This window comes from Rhipicephalus sanguineus, chromosome 6, assembly GCF_013339695.2.
Source record: "Rhipicephalus sanguineus isolate Rsan-2018 chromosome 6, BIME_Rsan_1.4, whole genome shotgun sequence".
Taxonomy (NCBI): Eukaryota; Metazoa; Arthropoda; class Arachnida; order Ixodida; family Ixodidae; genus Rhipicephalus; species Rhipicephalus sanguineus.
In genome coordinates this window covers 101,784,645-101,808,929 of record NC_051181.1, presented here as the reverse complement: position 1 = coordinate 101,808,929, position 24,285 = coordinate 101,784,645, and the positions used below count along the sequence as shown (strand labels likewise).

The 24,285-nt window shown below is 46.2% G+C and overlaps 1 protein-coding gene across 4 annotated transcripts in view; it reads right to left on the bottom strand.

Annotated features, from left to right (window-relative positions):
* Window positions 1–23,949, bottom strand: part of LOC119396049 (CCHC-type zinc finger nucleic acid binding protein) — a 38,744-nt gene extending 14,795 nt beyond the window's left edge. For 3 of the 4 annotated variants that reach the window (XR_007416555.1, XM_037663097.2, XM_037663100.2), the window contains exons 1-4: window positions 23,798–23,948; window positions 16,208–16,470; window positions 4,992–5,117; window positions 2,411–2,535 (exon numbers count right to left, since the gene is read on the bottom strand). Coding sequence is in view for 3 of the 4 variants with exons in the window: in XM_037663097.2 (XP_037519025.1) it covers window positions 2,411–2,535; window positions 4,992–5,117; window positions 16,208–16,382 (426 nt within the window). In the remaining variant the exon portion in view is untranslated. Of the gene's footprint in view, window positions 1–959; window positions 1,116–1,212; window positions 1,282–2,410; window positions 2,536–4,991; window positions 5,118–16,207; window positions 16,471–23,797 lie in introns of those variants that run through there. The other variant, XM_037663101.2, reaches the window with a different exon arrangement.
* Window positions 23,950–24,285: the final 336 nt, after the last annotated feature.

Below are 24,285 nucleotides of genomic sequence, written 5' to 3'. Positions count from 1 at the left end.
AGAGCTATCGTCATTTGCTTTGCACATCGTGAACCATCTAGCTCAGCGCTAATTCTTGCTCACAAAGAACCGGCATCGCAGTACCTGCTTGAGTCTTGCACTAGCTACAAAGATGCACCATCTTGCTCAACTCAAATTCTCACACGCATCACAGTTTCGGCAAGCGTTACAGTACAAATAAAAAATAATGACCTACCATGGCCTTTCATACCTGAGCTATATTTTAGACCTGCGTTTTACATCTTAGCAGCACTGCACTTGAACCAAGCAAACTAAATCAACTGTGGCAGTAACTACTGCCATTTTTTTTCCGTGCATGTACACTCCCATCAGCTTGCAACAACTACATGCATAGTAGTTCATACTGTTGCTTGATGACATTTGCAGTGTCACTGGACTTCAGTAATATCACTCACTTCGTGGTGGCCTCTGCAGCATTGCCCAGAGCTCCTGATATTTTCCTATAACTTTACAATGCTCATTTAGCTTAGTGTTGCATCTATAATCGCTTGTAAGATCTTCATAAACCCATGCAAGCAGAATGTATTGAAACTGGAACTTTTTTAGGAACGTGCGACACTATTTGCACAACTGAAACACTGAATTCCAGATTAACTAAGTTCGCGATGTAACAAAGCTATTCGCTGCGTGTAGAACTCATTATATCCACGTTCAACCGTACTATAGGTTCATATTGCTTGGCAGATTAAACAATGAGCAGTGCAAAACTACCAGCAATGCTTTTCGAGCAGAAAATTCTCAAACATATTTCAAATAATTAGGCAGGAATTTGACAAGCTTTATTACGCAATATGCAAAGTACCTTATTAATAATGTTCTTATTAAATGGCATTAGAAATTTGTCAGCCCTTGAATAACATAGTGCAATTAAACAGGTATACAAGCAAGGCACACGAACACAACACATAGGTGCGTGTGTTCAAGCACCTTGTTTTAGTCCCCGTTTATTCGCGCTACAATATTATTATTACAAATAGAAAGACACACACACACACACAGAGGTGGAGAAGGTGCCGCTGATGCCTACCTGAAACAGCATCTGCCAGAGTGAACCGACACCGGGGTAAGCGAGACAGCAGACTGGTGAGTGCATGCTATCGCAGGACAAAGCTCAATTAGACGGACAACATAGAAACAGGCCCGTCGAAATTACAGGAGGGGGGGGATGCTGAAGGTGCTAGTGGAGCGTACCTGAGTATTCGTGGCCAGAGTGAACCGATACCGTGGTACGTGGGACAGCACTCGGGCTAGCAGTGCATGCTAGTGTGGAACAAAACTGCACATGAATCCGCAGCCAAAGCACGAGGTGTGCGTGTGCGTGGCGCGCATGCAGAGGGCACATGCAGTAGCTACGGCAACCTCAAATGGTCTGTGCACTTGGCTCTCGGTAGAGGGCGCACCTTTAGTGGGCAGTGTGCATAGAGTGTTTGTATTATAAGTGTTAAGTCTTGTCTCCAACTCCCGAGGCTTACCGAACTTTCAATTCCATGCCAAGATGTACTTTGGCAGAATAAACTTTATACTAATATGAACTGTTCACTACAAGCATGTCAAACACTATGTCATTTTTTTTTTGTGAAAAGTGTAAATGCATGCAGAACATTCAAAGAATGCAGTGAAGCACCACAATGGGCTGTTGCGTTTTCTTAGCTGTCAAACAAACCTGCGCATTACGATAATGGTCTTCCAGAGTGTCCCGTACAGAATGCATCTTTTTAATGTGCTACGTTAAATAAGTCTTAGTGGCAGAACATGAGTGAGCACAAACACCAATCAAACAGATATTAACAGGGGCAGCAGACACTACGGTAAACATCAAGCACACTGACAGCAGTGGGAGGGCTGCTATGGACTTGCGTTGGGATCAAGAGCAATACTAGACACAGTTAAACACAGTTTTGAAAGCGCCACTTAGGATACGTTTACATGAACACGAGTCGGGTCAAGCTGGCTCATCCAGAAGCTGGCTGTTAGGTTTGTGTAACACTACACCGCAGGGTCAAGTGATTGCTGGGACGAGTTTCATTAAATCATCAGCAAGGTGCAGACTGATCGGCCTAGGCAAGGTAATACACGTTAAACAATGCTGGATCAAGCATAGATGGCACAAGTTCCGACTTGACCTGACTGGATCAAGTTCGTGTAAACAGCTTTTAGGAGACGAGGGTTCACAGAGACTCATGTCATGCACAGTGCACAAGCTTCCGCAGAACCTTGTAATGAGAACGTAGTGAAGAGAGTGGTTAAAAACAGGAGGGAAGGACACACAAGCAGATAGTGGTCAGGAATATAGACACCAGAGAGCTGCGGCGGTCGAGCCTCTGGGATTAAAAAATGGACGGGACGGCGGCCACGAGGTGAATGCCGCATAGACGACGCAAGTGCTCACCCTTCTCTCGTCCTGCTCGCAGTCCCTGGAGATGTGTCCCTGCTTGTGGCAGATGTAGCAGGTCTTCTCCTGCTCCTTGCACTCGCGTGCGATGTGGCCCATCTTGCCGCAGTTGTAGCACGACACTGGCAAGAGTCAAGAGGCAAAAGAGGAACCAAAGGTTTGTCATTAGATGACTGCGCTCGCGTACTTAAAGGGGTCATGAATAATTTTTCGAAGTAATCACAAATGGCCTCAGTACCGGAGTTTATTGCCTCACGAATAGATTGCTGCTAAGCTTTCTCGAATCCATTAAGAACGAGCGGAGTAACAGGAGTTTGTCACACACTTAAGGTGCTTTCTTCTCTCGCCCTGAGGAGAGGAGAAAGAGCTTTATAGTCTGCTACATAACGTTAACAGACTATGGAGAACAGTGCCAACACGTGGTGGCAACCCGTGGCAAGGAGTGTGTCTGATCCAAATGCCGCTCTTGATTCATGCCAGCTGTTGGCCAATGGCATGCTATCTAATGTTCGACGTTAAACGACAGGCGCTGGCAGCTCCGAGGAGAGTGAGCACAGGCCTCTGTATGAAAAGAGGGCACCTGAGAAAATGGCAACTTCACGCTTCGCTTGTGAACTCTCCTTGCTGTGCACGACTGCAAGATTTGAATGAGATACTCATAGCAGTGTCTGCTATCCGCAGGATGTGTTTCCTCACCGAGCCCAAGGGGTGGTTCATGAACCCTTTAAGAGCCGACTACAACGGGGTTCCACTTATGACAGAGGGTTGTAAATGAATTAAGTACAGCTAGGGCCATACATCGTGTGACTGCTTAAGCTCAAGTGTAGGACATGATATTTAACGCATTCAATTCTGTCCTCCATTCACGTAGGAGTCAACAAATCTTAACTTTATACTACAGCAGAATCTTGGTGATACAAAGCTTCGCTTGAGGCCAATTCAAAACTAAGTGCTGAAGTCCGCTCCATTCTAGTCATAGCAAATGATAGGAATGCCGAAACGCTTCGAGCCTTTTTACAACTTTAGTGCCTTTATAACCTACCGCTGCGTTGGCCATGTGCCTTTGGAGCTGCGCAGTTGCTATCAATGATTGCGCCGATAGTGACCGCAGCGTGGGCGTAGTGGTTGCAGGAAATGGTATGTTTTCAATCCGTGTGGGCTGGCCAGAGAACACCTATGCACTGGCCGCAAAAGTGCCTTCAAAACTACGTTGCTATCGATGATCGAATCTGCTGCGGTTTCATCCGCAGCAGTTGCGGCAGGCAGCATCACTTTGACACTGTGAGTGTTGGATGCGCACGCATTTTCACAGTTTTGTTGTCATACACAATTGCGTGGATAGCAGTCTTGGCTTCGTGCGCTGTGGTTGCGGCAAATGGTATAGTTCCATTTTCACTCCGTGTGTGTGGACCACACATGTGCCTTCAGAATTACATACATCGCTGACATCTACAATTGTGTCGACAGCAGTTTTGTCTACAGCAGTTGTGCCAAGCAGCATCGCTGTGACTCTGTGAGCATTAAATGGACATATATTTTCGGAGTTTCGTCGTCGCCATACATGATCGCGTGAATAGTGATCGTGGCTTCGTCCACAGCGGTTGTGGCAAACGACAACCACAGTTCTGACTGTGTGCGCTGGCCGCGCGCATACTTCGGAAGCTCCCGGAGCACACTGTTCTTGGCCGTTGCTTGAGGGTTTCGGTAGCAAAGTTCATATCACCCATCGCGCAGTGGAAAAGCGTATGGAACATCCAAACTTTGGCCCACTGGACAGAATAGAATTAGGCCGGGGAATTTTACAAATTCTTATCAGCCAAGTTTGTATCACCGAGGTTCTATGTACTGTACTACGCCCGCTTCCCTTCTCAAGCACCATATCGGCCTTGAAGACATGGAACTAGCCCGTATTTAAATAAACCAAATTCAGGCAGAACCCACTAAGTCATTGGAATAAGATTAAACAATGACAGTGTTGCAGTTATAACAGCAGATAGCCAACACTAGCCAAAGTTAGGCAGTGCTAACTAGTACACTTGAACCTAGCTGCAACGAAACGGGATATGAAGAACGAACGGATATAACAAAGCAAATGAAATTCCCCTTAAAAAACCCGCATCTAAAACCTCGTTTCAGATACACGCATCTGAAACCTCGTTTTAACAAAGACTGACCTCTCTATGAATATAACTAACTAAAATAGTCTCTAGAATAAAAAAATCCCAATGTGTTCACACCAATTTTTCTACTTTCCGTGGTGTTCAGTGCCTATTGCCTTTTTTTGTTGCTTTTTATAACACTTCATCGACTATCAACCACTATCACGGACCTCAACGCCGCCTCCGTCGTTGCACGTTTAAAGTTCCGCAGCTTAATGGCAGATACTGCAGTAAACGGAAATAATGGTTATAGCAACATAGAGGATATAACTAAGTACCTTCGCCATCCCTTTAACTTCGTTATAAGAAGGTCTGAATGCAGTGTTCAAAAACAGCATTCAGGGGGGGGGGGGAGGATGTACTGATACGCTCTTGCTTAAACGAAAAAAGAAAGATGAGCGGGTGAAGGCTGCACTCACTTTCGTCTGGGCCATGCTGGCAGTCCTTGGAGATGTGTCCAGTGCCGTTGCAGCGATAACACCGGTCCTCAGCCTCCTTGCAGTCCCTGGCGAAGTGGCCTATCCGGTTGCATTTGTAGCACTTTTCTGTTGGCCACAGGAGAAAGAGGCGGGAGACAAAACAGTTATCAACTTGCCAGTTTGGGCGAGTCGGTGGAAAAAAAAAAAAGAGGACAGAAACAGAGAATCTGTTGTGTTCGTCCTCTATTCCTGTCCTCTCTTTATTTTTTCATGCTGCTTCAAGTTAGAGACAAAACAGTCACTGAAGATGCCTGCCTGCTTAAAGCAGGACAAGCCCACGAGAAAAGCCGCACTGACTTGCACCAACAAAGGAGCGCGAACCTTACAGCAGCCCATCCACTCAGACACCGTAATACACACAAGACCACAAAAAAAAAAATACGGCTCAAGTCTGATGAGAGCATGTGCCAAGTGAATAGGCCACGACTTGGTAGCCTTTCAACGGCAAACTTGAATTTTTTTGCCAAAGCCTCTTTCTATGAACACTGAATTGAAATGAGTTCTCTGGTTTTACGTGACAAAACCACAATTTGATTATGAGACACTTCGTAGCCTGAGAGCGAGAGAGTGAGATCCCGCTTTATTCTATGTCCGTAGTTGGGGAGGCTCCGTATTAATTTTGACCATCTAGGATTCTCTAGTGCACACCTGAATCTAAACACCCATAGGTTTTTGTGTTACGCCCCCATAGAAATGTGGCCACCGTAGCTGGGAATAAAACCTACATCATCAGGCTTAGCAGCACACCCTAACCCCTCTGTTACCACACGTGTGTTCACTGTGGCTCATCTTGTGCAGAGTCTAATAGTATGTAGTTAAGCAATCTCGCTGGTGCACTAGGTGTGCGGGGATGTTTTCAAGGCCAAACCAAATACAAATTGCATAGAGCCAGAATTGAATCAAATACTGAGCACCTTTCATATAGTTCAAATAAAGAACAATTATTTTTCACATTAACCACAACACAAATTTCACGTCTTCCGTTAGTTGTCGTTACACTGCATGTCATAAAAAAATTGATTCTTAGGTTTTTACATGCCAAAACCACAATACGACCATTGGGCATGTGCATATTGTAACGCATTGTCCATTATATGCACAAATGAACCATCACGAGCCAAAATAAGCAGTTTATTCATATATGTGGGGGCTCATCAGCAAGTGCAAGTGTTCAACTTTTCGGGTTTTATGTCTGCTATTCCTGGTGGAATGGAACTTTAGGCATTTTTCCTAAAAGCCACGTACAGTTCGCAATCTTAAGCACCCGAAAGCAATTAGAAAAATATTCGTACACACTGATAATGCCCTAGTTGATTAGAAAAACACACAGGAAAATATTCAGTTTCTCATTTGAGAGTTTTGAATAGTTACACATTCCCACAAGTATAGAATGTTGATAGCGCAACCACTTATGCCTCAGTCTGTAACCCAAGTGTACATATTTCTGAACTTTGCAGCTATTCTGCAACTCGTTTATCAAAAAACTGAACTTCCTAGTATGCCATCCATTCGGGCACCATTCGGCTCGCCAAAGGATTTCCTATACTCCTGTTAAGTTGACTTTCCTAAAATACAAACAGACTACTAAGGTGCATTCATGCACATCTGATCATAAGCCATACAAAAATAAATGAATAAAAAATTAGGCAAGCCACCTCCAGAATCAGACCCTGTCAGCATGACAGCTGAAGAGCACTCCGTAATTTGACCCAATGGACGCAGGCTAAAGGCGACACATATGCAGGTGGTTCTGCTCACTGCGCAACAGAAGCTAGCCTGAAACTTGCTGGTACAGGGATCAGCTTAATCAATCAAGGATCACACACACACTTAAAGGGCCGGTAAGCAACCCCGCAGTCAAAATGTGTGATGAAGGGATAACTGTGCACTTGTACGATGTGAACATGCTGCCAGCAAGAATTTTGCGAATAAGTGGTGTAATAATGAAGTTACAGGGGATAAAACCACTGTTTAATCAAGCGCAGCACCGTGTCGGACCGAGGAAGAAAAAGCGCCTCCTTCCACGAGAAAGCCCTTGCTCACGAGCACTTACAGCTAGAATCGATTGACACGGTTGAAAAATATTGTTCGTGATGTTTAAGCCTTGCTTCTTGCCAGTGAACCGTGTGCCATTTTAAACAACTTGGTGCTGAAGATCCGGGAACTACTACCAGAGACCACAGAAGGTTACGAGTGAAACTGACCAGCATGTAGCGTAGCATCGAGTTACTGACCAGCATGGAGCAGCTGAAATCGAAGCGGACGTCCTAGACGTTCTCTCAACACCAGGATTATCAATGAGGCAAGAGCTTTTGTCAGCGGTGCAACAGTCACCATAGATCAACTCAACACCATTTACGGACATCTGAAGGCGAACAACAATGAGCTGAACCAAATCAGCGAGCAGCTAGAGAGCAACATAGCGTATGAAGAGTTTGAGCAAGACTACAACACCGTCACTTGAATACGAGGACAACGCTACCAGCATCATGACTGAGCTGCTTAGCAAGTGCGACTGCATTGTTGCGGCTGCATCATCAAGACTGAAGCTTCAGACTTCGTCAGTAGCCAGTACCTACTTGAGCCTCTGGTATCAAGCTACCCAAGCTTACCATCGCCCCATTTGCTGGTGATCTGTGTCGGTGGAACAACTTCTAGGAGCAGTTTGACTAGCTAATTCATTGCAACGTAAGTCTCAGTGCAACGGACAAGTTCAACTATCGTGGGCCTGCCAACCACGGAAGCTTGCTACAAGGACGCCATCGACATACTCAAGAGACGCTTCAGTGATAAAACGAGACTCGAACGGGAGTACTTCTCCAGGCTTCATACATTGCCTTCAGTCTGTTCAGGCGAAGCCGACAGCTCTTCGCAAGCTGTACGACCAGGTCGCCATCAACATCCGAGGACTGGAGACCCTCGGAGTGAGCAAGACGTCTTTTTCTGCAATGCTGTGTGACATATTGCTGCGGGCTCTACCACACGATCTCGTTTTACAGTACCACCGGTCTTGTGCTAATCGCGCGATGAGCGACAGCTGTAATGCAGCCTCTATGACGGAGCTAGAACGCCTATTAAATTTCTTGTCCATCGAATTGGAGAGCTTACTTTTCAGAAAAGCGAGCTCGCAAACCCTCGGGGAAGAGACAGCTATACGGAGAATGCACAAAACAAATCGCACCAGTTTTGTGGCTCGAAACAGACAGTCTTCAGTTCTCCATAACAACGCCATGAAAGTACCCGAGAACTGTGTGTTTTGTAAATCGAGCCAACATTCCATGGAAGACTGCTCGCCAGATCTCCCGCTACCGCAAAAGAAGCACATTTTATCAGGAGACACGAGGTGCTTTCGATGCACGCCCAGAGGTCACAGGGCGTGTGATTGTAGGCGCAAGATTACGTGCTCTACCTGTCAAGGACATCATACGAGGAGTGTGTGTGGTCCGCAAAATTAAGCCAGAAGCCATGCAAAACCACCAGGACAAATGCCAGAATACTGCCAAGCAAACCAAGCAAAAACATGACTGCGTGTGCATCTCTGGGGAAGAATCAACATACCCATGAGAATTCATCCACGAGCGTCCTCCTGCAGACGTTTTGGGCTTGGGCCGTCGCAGATGTTACATGTTGGTACATCAGAGGTGTCACAGACGGAGGCAGTCAGCGCACGTTTGTCACAGAGAGGCTATCAAAGAGGCTGAAGCTGCCATGTGTGGGATCGACTGTCATTGCGCTCAACACATTTGCAAGCAAGTCAAGTCGAGCTGCGCAAAAGCGGCGTGCTGTGCAGCTCCGTTTGTGGAGACAGTTTTCACACGCGGAAGTTGCCTTACAAGCCATAGAAATTCTGCACATACGCCAAGATATCGAGGCAACTACAACAAGCTCACTGTTCGTTGCTGAAATCCAGAGGTCTGGAAAAGCCATCCCTGACAAACTACTATACGGATCCGTTGTCACGGAAGAAGGCATAAGCGGTCTCGTCGATTCCGACCAAATGTGGACGGTGATAATGGGAGAGGTCACTCGAGGCGCTAGCAATGAGACACTTATTGCTATGAACTCCAAACTGGGGTGGATGTTTCAAGGCAACACCAGCAGCATGGCATCGGATGTCGCAGACTCGCAGATTATGGTCTGCATATTGAAAACGAGTGTACAGGAGAGCGACGAATTCCTCCGTTCATTCCGGGAACTTGAGAGCGTAGGAATATCGGTACGCCGTTGACAGCGAGAGCAAGCTCAGTGCAATATTGAAACAATTTGAAGAGGCCTTGGAAGGAAGACGTAGAGCTTTCTGACAACAAGCAAGTCACCATGACAAGACTTTGGAAACTTCTCTCCCGACTGCCGAACAAGCAAGGACTTTTGGAGACGTATGACAGCACCATCTGGGAGTACCTATGAGCGGGACATGTGGAATTCGTTGACGGGCCACCCCTGGATTCGACAAAGGTCTATTATATGGCGCATAGAGAAGTGATCTGAGAGCACGCACTAACCACGAAGATCAGAATAGTTTTCACGCTTCTCATGCAAAAGGGTGCTTTTCATTGAATGAATGCCTAGAAAAGGGTGAAAACCTGTACCAAGATCTTGTCAAGGTACTATTACACTTCAGAATGCACCGTACAGCTCTGCTAGCAGACACTGAAAAGGCATTCCTTCAAATCTCAATTGCAGAGAAAGACAGAGATGCCTTTAGGTTCCTCTGGTTTCGGGAAAAAGAAGCACTGCATTTTTCAGAGAAGGCTATTCAAGAGTGGAGAATGACGCGAGTGCCATTTGGAGCGACATGTAGCCCCTACCTACAGACGGCAACTATACTTCACCACATAAAGAGTGTGCATTCAAGCAAAACCAGAACCGTGAAACTGATCAGTGAATAACTCTACGTGGATGATCTAGTGGCTGGAGCAGAGTCAGATGAAGAAGCACTTCAAATCTGCCAAGAAGCCAAGGAGATTATGCAGCAAGCAGGAATGACACTGTGGAAATGGACGACCAACACGGATAACCTGATTGACACAATGGAGCATGAGGTGTTAACAGTCAGCAGGAAAGGAACTGGCTCTCCTCCACAAGACAAGTATGAAAGTACTCGGAATTACATGGAATCCACCCACGGATACTTTCACGTTTTCTTTGAGGGGCCTTCTCGAACTTGTGAAAGAAAAATGTGATACCAAGCGGTTCGTTCTTCAAGCTGCTTCAAGAATATTCGACCCAATGGGATTTGTTGTGCCATTCACCATTGCTATAAGGATCTTCCAGAAGTTATGGACATGTGGTATAGCGCAGGATGAGAAGCTACATCAGGATCTTCGGGATGAGTGGCATGACTAGGTGCGTCAACTACCGCTCTTGCAGAATGTTTCTGTACCGCGTTATCTTGGCAGCGGATCCAAATTGCCCAAATCGCCCCGAGAGCTACAGGTGCATGTTTTTCCCGACGCAAGCCCTTCGGCATACGGTGCAGCGCTTTACGTCGTAACGAGCTACTCAGTGAGGCCCGAGTTGCTGATCGCAAAAGCACATGCAGCACCTATCAAGACAATGACACTGCCACGGCTAGAGCTTCTTGGAGCCTTGATTGGAGCAAGACTATTTCATTATGTATAAAGCACACTCACAGACTTCGAGACCCACTGCATAATGTGTTCGAATTCCACAATCGTGCTGTCGTGGATAAAAGGAAACATAACGAAATGGAAGCAATTTGTGTCGAACAGAGTGAAAGAGATCAGAGAAAAAACAGATCCTTCTATGTGGAGGTATTGGTCTAGGACAGGTGAATTCGGACGACCTGCTCACACGCGGGGTTTTGATGGATAAATTATTGTCCAGTCGCCCATGGCGACATGGACCAGACTGGCTATGTGAATCAGAAAACTGATGGCCTCTACAACCGTCAGAACCTATCAGCACCGACAACAGGATCACCTCTGAAGTGATTGCCATTCACGTTGCGATATCCAGCGAGACAATGACATCCTGGACAATGATAGCTACAGCAGAATTGAAAAGCTACCCAGGGTCACAGCCTGGATATTCAGACTCATTAAACTCTGCCGCCAGAAAAACGCAGCACACACTGGATTTCTAGTGGTCGAAGAGATCGATGAAGCAAATTATTGGATCAGGCATGACCAGCAGCAAGCCTTCAGAGAAGAGATCAAGTTCGATTTCGAAAGGCAAATCTGCAAAGGAAACCTCTCGCATCAACGACCTCAACCTGTTCTTGGATGCCAACAACATCCTTCGGGTCGGTGGGTGCCTGTTACACCTTGTAGAAGGAGGTAAAACACCCAGTCGTCATCCCGCATGATCATCACTTTTCTACGTTATAGACAATGCGAGCACACTGCGAAACACTACATGGAGGCATGAGAGAGACACTGTCAGTTTTAAGAGCAGTATTGGATCTGCCGGGCATGAACATTGGTCAAAAAAGTTGTACATGGCTGCTATACGTGAAGATGCTTCAGTATTAGCCCAGGCGATGCTTCAACTGCTCCTATAGCATGTCACTGTTTATCATTGACAAACCCATTCGAAGTTACTGGAGTTGACTTTGCAAGACCACTCTTTGTTGTGACTACAGCGGGGGACAGAAAATGTTACCTAGTCTCTTCGTATGTGCTACATCACGTGCAGTCCACCTAGAACTGGTTTCCAGCATGACATCAGGAGCCTTCATCATGAGTTTACGACACTTTGTAGCACGAAGGGGTCTTCCTCACGTAATTTATTCAGATTAATGCAAGAACTTTTAAGACGTCGAAAGACTTAGAGAAGCTCTTCCAGATGTTTTTCCAAGAAGATGTGTCGGCATACTTGGGTCAAGAAAGGATCACCTGGAAGTTCATTCTTCCCAGGGCTCCATGGTGGGGTGGATGGTGGGAGCGTCTAGTCCGGACGATAAAGCTTCCACTGAGAAAGGTTCTCGGCAGAGCTCAACTTGACATTGAAGAGCCGACTACCGTGCTTATGGAAGTAGAGGCGGTCGCGAACTCGAGGCCTCTCACGTACATTGAGTCGGACAGTGGGGAACCTCACGCATTAACCCCAGCAGACATCATTGGACAAAGACTAACGACACTACCACAGGGCAGCAACGACATGCCAATGGACCTGACGCGCACGGAAGCGGTCCGACGGCATACATCCGGAAACGTTTAACTGAGAATGTCTGGAGCCGGTGGACGAAAGAATATCTGCTGCAACTTACATCAGTGCACTTTTTGCGTATGAGACCCACCAACAAAGTTAAAACAGGAGACATTGTCATAGTCCAAGCTGAGAAATTACCGCGACAAATGTGGAAACTTGCAAGGGTTCTTGAAGTGTACAGAGGTGCTGATGGCCATGTACATTCTTGCAAGATTCAACAACAGCAAGGGGTTGTTACCACCAGGCCGATACAAAAACTTTATTCGCTCGAGCTGAACGAGTGACTTGGCGGCCGGGAGTGTGTTTAATCAAGCGCAGCACTGTGTCGGACCTAGGAAGAAGAAGCGCCTCCTTCCACGAGAAAACCCGTGCTCACGAGCACTTGCAGCTAGAATCGACCGAAACGGTTGAAAATAAATATTGTTCGTGATGTTTAAGCCTCGGTTCTTGCCAGTGAACCGTACGCCATTTTAAACAGAACCATTTCGTCTGGTTTCCGTTTCTCACTTGGCCTCGCCACCATTCTCTGCCACGCAGAGGGGTACGCATAGCTGGTCGTCGTGACTACGCCCACGTCGGCAAGGTAACAAGACAGCAATTACGTCATTTGTGCGCAGCCAACGACCAAGCAAGGCTTCCTCCATGTGTCACTCATGTCACAGCAGCACGGCAAGGAACCATGGTGTGAAGGGTGCAAGGCACTGGCGACGTAGCAAATATACGTGACACGCGTGACAACAGCGCGGCCAAAACATCACCACAGGACCAAGGCACTGTTTTTCTAATTGTTTTTTGAAATGGACCACCTGGCGGCACTGTGATATTCACAAAATGTGAGCGCCATGGTCTTTTGTACGAATTAGTGAGTTTGTTTGGGAGGTGTAAAGAAAGTCCAAGCCTGTTTACTGGCCCTTCAATCAAGTCTCAATAATCTGGTTGACATGCATGGCAGCTCAAGTGATGCTCTACAAGGTTCCAGAAATAAAATTAATAGTTATGGCATTGGGAAGAGAAGTTATATTCTCGACCAATCAGTTCTAAGGATGTAACCTTCAGTGCACAGAAAGCTGCAGTTAAGTCTATGAACACGGCTGTGACAAAAGAAATGGCATTATTTCCATCAGCATCGTTTTCGAGTCGCACAGATTTCAAGTACACCTTATACAGTCAAATCTAGATATAACAAAATTCAGTATAACGACATTCTCGATGTAAAGAATTACTTCACTTTTCACAATTTCGTGACCATAGAGCACCCCGAATACTGAATAGTGAACCTGGCACAACCCGCTGGACGAATAGCGGAACACTGTGCCGATCCTGCCTCATTAGCCCGGCCAACAGTAGTGGATGATGTGATGCTCCAGGTCATCACTTGTCTCTCCAATCGCGTCGTAATCGTGTAGCAGTTCTGCGACTGCTCGTAGCAGCACAATGAACTCATCTGTTGAAGCCGCCATATCTGCAGGCCGACCGTGTAGCAGACACAGAGCGAACGCGACTGCGCTAGCGTGACGACGATGGTGATGCTGTCGCAGCAGCCTCGGGCTGCATGACACTTGCCCGAGAATTTTGCCCCTCGCGACAGTGATGCCTGATGGACGTCATTTCCTGTCAGAAAGGAGTTCTCGGGCTGCCATCCGGTTGCCCAAACAGCGAAAATTGAAGAGGCTCAGTGGTACTAGACGCGCGCCAAACTGAACTATTTCGCGTAGGAGTACATGTGAAGAAGCTCCACCCCCACAGCTTTCCGTTCATAGCCAAGATTTGTCCATGAGTATGGGGCTTCTTCGTCGGCGTGGTCACCAAATCTCAGGTTTAATAAATTTTTTTTTTCATGTTATTGAAATTGGCTTTTTGTACTACCGTATTATTCAAACATTGCTCCGATACTTCCCGTGGAAAAGAAGGAGCCTTTCGCAACTGTACTTTGATTTCAAAGTACAGTCGAATTTCAATTTAACAAAGTCTCGATATAACTAAGTAAATTGCCGATTTTACCAGCATCGTTATATTGTGCTTTAACTGCATCGTCCACACATGAAAGTGCTATACCAAAGGGCAATGGACTGGCATTACATGCTTCATTTAAAAGCATGCGTTAATCACGAGGAGCAGTTGCTATTAAATATTGCAAGAAACATCATGTGGATATCACCCTTGGGTTCTAAAGCCCAACCTAATGCATTCCAGGAAAAGACAATGTGGTCGTACTGGATTCTTAGGAGTGCTTTCTTTTTCTGGAAAGGGGAGGGTGAGGACAGCACGCCATGTATTTTTAGATAATAAATAAACACAATGTATCACTCCTCTGAAGATGACGAGAGACATTAATGCGATTAGCAATGCCATGCATGGATTGGCAATGATGTGCTTCACATGTCATGATGTTTTATATGTTACAACCAAGTTAAGAGTCCAAGTTGGCATGTAAGAGGTTCACTGAAGAGCCGCACATGCCCAGTGTCACAATCAGAGACCAAGGCGATTCCAATGGTTGGTTTTGTACACCCGTCCCCACAGCATGGCAGCTTGATGCTCTACCCATTAGGCAGCGGACTACCGAATGACCCAAGCCATCAGGAAAATGGTTAGGCACACAGAATCTCCGAGAGTGTTTGAAGTACCTGAAGAGTGCCATTCGCATTAGAGTAGCAGAATAAACTTAAACCTCATTATAACAGTCACATTTGACACGAAAATAACTTCGCTATATCCGGAAATTCGTTATAAGCATATATATTGGAACCACTATCTATTACCAAGGCTATTCTTCATTTACTTCGTTATAACCGATAATTCATTATATCATGTTCATTATATCGAGGTTTGAGTGTACACTTCAACCTCCATATAACGAACACAGATATAACGAATTATCGGTTATAACGAAGTAAATGAAGAATAGTCTTGTCAGAGACACAGTGATACAAATAAACGTTTATAACGAATTTTCAGATATAACGAAGTTATTTTTGTGGCAGATGTGACTTTCTTATAACGCGGTATGAGTGTACAATGCTACACTAGATTTTTACCGAATCAGGCTAGGTACTCCAATTGCCTCACCTTCATCCAAGCTGTTACAGGGGTGCTGAAGTGAAAATCTGAATTAGTGCAGGCTGATAGATTACATATTCTCCGAGAACTCCATTGTGGTTAACTGATCACGGGCTCGTTATCAAAAAGAGAAAAATGAAGGTCAAAGTATTCCTGAATACTGCACTGAAACAACAGCACCCGAATGCCAGTGTGATGTCAATGACTTCGTCTTTCTTCAGATTTTGGGAATACTGGATGAATAAAATTTCTTCAAAACTTGCTACATTAAGCCTCTGGCTCCCTTGGAATGCAATGCAATTAATTTTTACCTATGAGGAACTCTGTAAAGCACTAGCAGACGCTGTCAAATACTGCGACGCTGTGGTGGATTGGTGCGGGAGCACCAAGGGCGGCGTCACCATCTGCATTTTCTCTTTAGTGCACTTTGTTGTGGCTTATCAAGAGTCTCCAAGAGTTTTGTTTTTTAGTATTGTGTCATTTACTAATAAGAGAGAAATCCTCTTGCTCTGTGATGTCCCTCTAATGTAAACGCCTCTAGATGCCCATCTTATCATATTCAACAACACAACGTTTATGACATAAATTGAAATGAATTAATGTGCACGAAAGAGCACCATTTCCGTCAGTGGGATCCGATCGCACAACCTTTAAAGTACGCATCCGATGCTTTAGCAATTTAAGTCATGATTACTACTCTACCATTAAAAAAACAACAACAAATAATGTCCTCTATGCTTTCCTTGACTTAACTGTTTGTTGCATTCATTTCATTGCGTCTAACAAAGAAACTAGTCCCTCCAAAAAAATTCTTTCGTTCAACAACACACAGAGCACAAAGCACACTCAACGCATTTCTCGGGCTACTCCGCAGCTAGCTCGGCGCAGCGCGGCAGAGCAAACAAACGACCGGGCGAGCTCACCTCTGATGGGAGGCTTGTAATCCATGCGGCCACGGGAAGCGCCGCGGCCTCCGCCCCGTGGTCCCCCTCCACCCATGCCACCTCGGCCCCCGCCCCCACTGCCGCCATCCTGGAAGCATTCGCGGGCGAAGTGTCCCAGCTTGTGGCACTTGTAGCACTCTGTGGTGGCACTCATCCTCCTCCTCCTCCCCTGGCCGCCTCCTCGACTCTCAACTCACTCCTCGCTCCACCCGCCCCTCGGCGCCCACCTGCTGCGGCTCCTCCTGTGCCAACAAAGGACCAGTGGTGGTGTTCAGCCCCGCACCAACTCAATGATCCACGGGTCTCGAGAGCAAAGCGCAAAGAAACAAACGACGTGGACTAAAGTCCCAATGTTTTCACTTTGTTGTTACGTAATGACCAACCACTGAAACAAAGCCGACAAATACCATTGGGTGACGCGTCCCCCACACACTAACGATGGGGGGTTAGCGAGGGAATAAATGTGCGTTACGTTCGCGTATTGTCTTCTGAAAGGTGCGTGGCTAATGTACTTAAATACACGTGGCTTTGTAAATCTTCTAGGTTAGGAAGAACACGGCGGCAGATGCTGGCTGCACGTGGGAGAGGGTCGGAAGAGGAGGCAATAGTCGCTACACAGTGCATAAAAGACTGGCTCTTATCCCAAGAACTAGATATGCAACTTAGAAGGGCGGTGGCAGATTTCCAAGTTACACTTCTAGTTCTTCAGGCAAGCGGCTGTCTTTTGTTCACTCTCATCCACTTTGTCCATTTCTCCGCGCCTTACCCTCAAGCATCATGAAGTACTAACCCAAACCATGGCCCTTCTAAGATTTATAGGTCTTAACTACCGTGCTTACATAAAAACACGGGCACTGCAAGACATACCAAAGTAAGGGGCTTCGGTTCTTCAGTGTTTCGAACACCTGAAGTTAACACGAACCAAAATCTAAGTCCACAATCCATCCCAGTGAGGCCTCTGCCCAACCAACATGGCTGGTGAGTTTCATACCAGTATCACCAAAGATAAATTTGGCACTCCGATCAATCGCTCTATCAACACAGAAATCATGGGTTCTAAAATTTGTGCTGTACTCTAGCCTTAAAATATTGCTTTAGAGCAGTTGTTACTTCGATAACTGCATTTACACCTATTTCCAGCACTTTACAGCACTTTCAAATACAAATCTCTAAATCATATTTTGCAGGACTAGCAGTGCATAATTTTTTTCGATATTCTAAACAATTGTTTTGGTGACAACCTGAAAGCCACGAAAGGGGAAAAAATGAGACTAATGATCGACTTTACAATAAAGTTGACATAAACGATGAGCTTATCAGCTAAGGGGCAAAGCAGCTATCCATGCAGCTGCCTGAAGCGACAAGGGCAAAATTTTGAGCAACTCCGTGTAGGCACTGCTTGTCATTCTTACTCAAGCTAAATGTCCGTGCTTGTGCTGGATATAGACACTAAAGATGATGATACATGTCAACAATAGAAGGTCGCTTTGAAAGAACAATTACCTGTCCGAACTAATTCGTCATTTCTTGTTAGCGCTGCTCTAACAAACAGATTGCTGAAGAATTACGCCTAAATTTCTTCGGTAGCTTCTTTTTTGAGCACTCCTCACCAACCGTTCACAAAAAAAAAATTCGTCGGCATCAAGAAATCAGTAACTGCATTTTTGAGTACAAAAGAAGATAGAGGTGATACACATGGATTAGTAATCGGGGGCTCATAAATGTAAGACTTCGAAAAATGTCTTAAGAACAAACCTTCCAGAATACTACAGTTCTATTGCGATTCCCCTACGTGTTCCAATTCTGAAGCACACGTCAGCAATTCATTACAGCCCCTGTATGCTTTCCCACTGCTCCTTTGATATAAAACTACGCACGTTACGCAGATTGTCAACAGCTGGAGAGATGAAACAAGCTATTTCTAAAAGAGGTTACAGCGTTGCTACAAAGCTTGCAATGCATGGCTCAAGGGGAAAAGATATGTCATGAGAGAAGGAAAACAAGTGTGAAGAGGGGACCCTGGCTTAGTCATGCTCTAGTTTTGCAGCAGTTTCCTGTAACACCTTTGCATTCACTGCACTATCAGAATAAAATGAATACGCCAATGGCAGACCACACAACGTGACAAAGATGTGAATCAATCAACACCGCCTGTTGCCACGAACACGAAATGTGTGCCGAAATTCGTGAAGCGCTAAAAATGCTCGCCCATAAAAAAAAAAAAAAATCACGCCTAACCAAGTCATTAACGCTTCCGAACAAACCTCAAGATACTTCATGTGCCATCGAACGCAAACGAAAGGCCTAACTTACGTGGACGCCGTCCAGATTTCTTAAGAGAGATCAGCCTGCGGCGGGCTATTGTGTCTCGCTGGACAGTGCTTTGCCCTTTACGGGTGCATCAATCACCCCTGGAGCCTGCGGCACGACAGCAGCAGCAGCTGCAAGGCAGCGTTTTTAGGCCTTGGGCCGCAAGGTCTGCTGCTTCTGCACAGCTTCAAATGCATTTCCTCCAGCCTGGTTTTTAAAATTTTGCATACACTTGCAAAGCTCTCCGAGAACACCTGGCCATGAATGTCTTTGCACATGCATGCTACTTCGAGTTGTAAGCGAAGTGTCAAGGAGAAGCGGGGACTAAAGTGGGAGGGCCCTGAGCCCCCTGTTAAACCTTCACCTTCCATTATTCTTACACAGGTCAGACCCAATGCTAACCCCAATCCGTGTAAGCAGCGCTATGCATAGCCTTTTCATCTAGATGTCTGGCGTGTCAGCTGTGAACACAATTCGGTACTTTATGGTCGGTAACACTATAATCCTAGAAATAAGGTTCCCAGAATAATCCATTTTTCTTCATTCCTGAATTACTGTTCCATGAGTTTCTTCAAAAACAGCAGTAAAACTGTTTCCTTTACTGCTGAATAATTGTTTAAATCTTGTGTTTTATTGCCTCGCCATTTCCAGACATATTGTGTGCTGCTAGCAAGTTGAAATGTGAAATCGCCTGCTATAGGGATGCCGACTAAAACTCACGCCTTCGATGATGTTTAAAGCCCCCCCTCCCTTTTCAATGCCCCTTGAAAGACAGCTCCAAAGCCTCTAAGGAGAGGCAAACAGTTTTTAGAAAAACAATGTCCATTCCACAAATCTTGAAACATTTAATTAAGGCAAACCATTTAAAAATTGTGGCAGCAAAAACAGAGAGAACGCCCAATATTAACGTGCATTACCTAACGCAATTTTTGATTTTACTTTGGCCAAATCAGTTCTGCAAAAAATAAATCACATCCACATAACAGCAGCAATATAATAATATCTGGGGTTTAACGTCCCAAAACCTCGAAACAATTATGAGGGATGCCGCTGTGGAAGGCTCCGGAAATTTCGACCACCTGGAGTTAACATGCACCTACATCTAAGTACACAAGCCTAAAACATTTTTGCCTCCATCGAAAATGCAGCCGCAGCAGCCAGGATTTGATCCCGTGACCTTCGGGTCAACAGTTGAGCGCCATAACTACTAGACCACCGTGGCGGTGCCTAACAGCAGCAAGGTATCAAAGAATGTTATGAAGTTTTAAAAAATTGGTCTTGAATCGAACGAGGGACCAATGCCTTTTTAATTCAGCCGCGCAACCATTTGGGAAGCCAGCAGATCGCACAACAAGGCCAAATTAATTGACTACTCAAAGCACAGGGACACGCAATAAGTTTCCATTGGTGGCTTCGTTCTACTGTAGGCCCGATTACAATTTTTTGCCCCCCTTTTAAGGCAGTTTGGGCCAACAACCTTTACAGCTGAGCTCAGCCAGGCACAGCCACTACCCTAATTGTATGTTGGTTCTCATTAAAAGGACACTAAAGAGCAAAACGATTTTTCTCATATTAGTAAAGTACTCTTCCACGATAACAAAAACACTATGCTTAGTAAGTGAGAAAACGCGGAAAAACAAAATGTGGGTGGTGACGCCACCTAGAAGCTTCCGCACCATTCGCCGTTACGTCGCATGTTTTGACGGCGCCTACTAGGGACAACGTAGTTCCTAATCGGTACAAATCAAGTACACTGTCCTCTGAGGGGGCCATGGACTTAACACACCAAGTTTGGGGTAATTTTGTTGAGCCAATGGAGACAAAATACGAAAAACACACTTTGAAATCCGTGACGTCACACTGGGAGATTTCGGCGCGAAATTTAAAAATGAAACTTTGAACTCGATTTTCTCCTCTATTAATAAACCTATGATGGTGAAATTAACGACATTAGAGTTCTCAAAGCACAGTTTATCGCTCTAAACCAATTCGTTGTTTCTCTTTAGGGTCCCTTTAATGTTGTGTCTAACAAAGAAAAACCAAGCCCTTAAATTCCACTCCTTTCATACAGCCACTACCTGTAACTTGACAGGCTAAGTTCTAGTGAATACCTCGTTATTAATCTCACTTAACGGCAACCATAGGGGACACAGCAGACATTTACATGGTTGTAAGGTGTACTAATTAAAGAGTTAGGCCTAATAATCTTAGCCTGCACCTTTACCTTCATTTTAGCACTCGATTTGTTATGAGATACTAAGCAGCCCTGGTCACAGTGAAAATGTTAACAGCAGAAATTACAAGGATGCTCCATAAACGTGAACAGCAAATGAATTGTTCCTTTACTGCAACACACTACATTCTACACATTACCAACACTACCACAATATTCATGATGCTGTCCTCTGCTAGATAACCCCAAACAATCAGGAGACACATCATCATCCCCACAGCTGATCGCATAGAAGCAATGCTTGGAAAGTCTTTCCACAACTCCTGACACTACGGTGGATTGATCAAGACGAACACAGTTAAACCAAACTGCATATACGGAGCAGTTTATGGAGCAGTTACTTGCACGAAGGAAATCCCTTCAAACTGATTCAGTTAAGTAGAACTGCTGCCACTGCCAATGATTGCGCAGCGAGAGGGCTGGATTGGCAGACATGGCTCTACTAGCTACCCACGAGGCAAACGGTGCTTCTGGGTACACAAGAAGCTGTGCCAACAATGGTAAATGCGACGAATGAGCAGGTGCTCAAAGTGTCCATGCAGACAATTATTTCAAGACTCTGCACCGCTGTGTTCATACATATAACACCCCTGAGCCCTTGAGAACCTTTATTTTTTTCACTAGTGTAAAAACAGTGCAACACGTTTTAGAAATATAGGCGAACCACCAACTCTTGTGACAGTGCACAGGATTTGGACAATGCCGCAGGCAACAATTTACAGTACACAAAGCAATACCTTTGTATTATACTAATACAACAAATCTTAACATATATAGGAACGAAACTTGGAGGACAACAAAGAAACTCGAAAAAAAGAAATGTGAAAGCCCACATGGCGTGCAATGGAATGAAAAATGACAGGCAGACACAGCAAAGTGGGTCAGGGAATGAACTGGGGTAGCCAATATTCTATTTGACATTAAGTGATAGAAATGGAACCGGTACTGCTTTTTTCAACCAGTGTTATATGTTGAGTAAGCACAATTGTTATTAGCGCCGTACCTTGCCACTCTGCTATGCTATACATAATTATCGGCAATTCCAACATAGCATGTGCTTCCAACATTCTCGAGATGGCCGTTACCACCCCCTTTATGTAACTAATATCCCGTAGACTAAGAGAAGGCAATTAGATGCATGGAATAGCTTGCTCGGCTTGCAGCGCCTAATGTCATGAGAACCTTGTTCAATGAGCTGTTCAACAGTAGTATGTTGTTCCCTCTTGTCTCTTAACACTAATTACATTCTAGTGCAAGCGCGACGTGATGTCAAATACGACTAAACTGACCATCGAAACATTGTGTAAAGGCAGCCATCATGTGAGGAAAAAAATAAATAAGAGAAACACAGCGTGTATCCACGAACTCCAAGGTACTTAATGGGTTAATTATACAATCTCGGCAGGAACGACCAGTGACGACATTGTTTCCATTACAACCCGGCGCGATTAAGCAACGCCAGCTGCGACCGTCCGAGGCGGCTTTACAATGCGAACTACGGTGTAAACGAGTGTTTTTTGCTACTGGCTGAACTCGATCGATACACGCGATTGCTTCCAGCTTTCGCAAGGGCCCGGTCAATGAGGTCGGGACGCAGCAGGAAACGCTGTCCAGCGTTTCACGTTTGGAGGAACGAACGAACGGTTCAGGTAGAAGCAAAACAAACGCTCCGCGACACCGCAGGAGGCGGCGTTTCGACACGTCGCGTTTCCGCTTTCGACCGAAAATAATGGGAGGAGGGGGACGCCTAGAATGAACGAGATTTCTTCCTCGCGTTCTTGGGGCCGATTTCCCCGCGATGAAACACGCATGGCTTCGAAAGGATGCGCTAGGGCGGCCATTACTCGGGGTATTTACGAGTTGGCCCGCTGGCACGACCACAAAATCGCGCTTCCGCGATGGCCAGTCGCGCGGGAAGCAGCGAACGCGTGCGCAACGGGAGAGGCGGAAAGGGAAGGCGACCTTCGAATCACCGCAAGAGGCGGAGAGGAGGGGGTGCGGGCGCCGAGGCGCTGAAGTGAAGCGGCTGCTGTGCCGTAACCGTTCGTAAAGGGTGGGAGGGTCCCATCTTGGTTGTTTTGGAATGCGCGAGGTGGCAACAGAGTTCAAGGTCAGCAGCCCTCAAACTAGGTCATCAGTGGCACTGCTGCCAGAAAACTGTGTTCTCTGTTTTTGAGTCTCCTCCCTTCTCCTCTCGCTAAATCAGCTGACACACCGAAGCTACTACTTTAGAGGGTCGGAGGGAGGGGGATGCGAAGCAAAAGCGCAGACGCGTACGACCCAAGCAACCGAGCGATTCACACTGCAGCAACACCGCGTCTCCGAGCTTGTACCGACGCGCGTCGTGGAAGAGAAGCGAAATGAGAGAGCGAGAAAAGAGAGAAAATATATATATTGCGAAAGAAAGGTGAGGAGGTAGCAGCCGCGTATAAGAAGACGGAGAGTGGAGCACGACCGACCGGGAAGTGGTTATTTACTCGCTCGGAGAATTGACGCGCGTCTCGTATATTAGCACTCGAGGTTCGGTACAGCGGCGACGCGACCTGAAACAGCTTACTGAGGGCAGAAAGCTAATACACCAAAAAACAACGGAGCAACAGCTGAGAGCGCCACGGGCTCGCTCGAAAGAGAAACACACTCCCGGAAAGAGACACCAACTGCTAACCTTCGGAACCAAACACAACATTAGGCTTACTTTTTTTGTTTTCTCCCCTCGCTGCAGCGCTGACAGCCACGACGTTGCGAGCGATTACGAAGGCAGCGTCCCGGCGGGAATCGGTGAGCAGCAGCCGGTAACCGCTTGAAACCAGCTGTGATTCGACCTGGCCGCCAGTTAGACGGATAGGCTTAAAGGTCCTTTTTTTTTTTCCTCTCTCTTCTTCCTTCCTCACCTCGCGCCACAGAGTCGTCGGGGGTGAACGCGGACCCTAGATTTGCCCGGGCTTAACTGCAGCTCCTAGCCGCCGAGAGCGGTGCGCGCGCAGGAGAGCACGGGGCCCAAGAAAAATCCATCCGTGAGCGCTTACCTGGTTTGGCGGCCTGATCTTGGTCAGATGAGCGCCGTGTTTATTTTACAATATGGAATAAAATGTAACTACGGAGAGAACCGCGCGTCACACGTGGGATTTGCACACGGCCCGCCACTTTATTGTGGAGGCGGAGTAGCGCTAGCACGTTTTGCGCACGACCGACGCGACTCTGGCGAAGGCTCGGGGAACTATGCAAATTTTCTCATTTTCGAAGCCCCCCAGGTGAATTTTGCGGAGCAAAAAGCGTGCCGGCGAAGCGGCTAGAGATCGCGAGTGAAGCAAAGTTAAATGAACCGCTCGCGGCTTGTCAAACCGCGATTGCACAAGTTTGCGCTTCTCCTCGCGTCCGCTGGAGAGAGCCACTTATTAAGACGCAGGCACGTGACCGTGCCTAGCCAATGGCAGCGAGCGTCATTTTGTTTGGCGCGCACACGATCGGTTTTGGTACAGTAGTTTTGGTCTGCTGCAGGAGAAAGCTTGCTTGC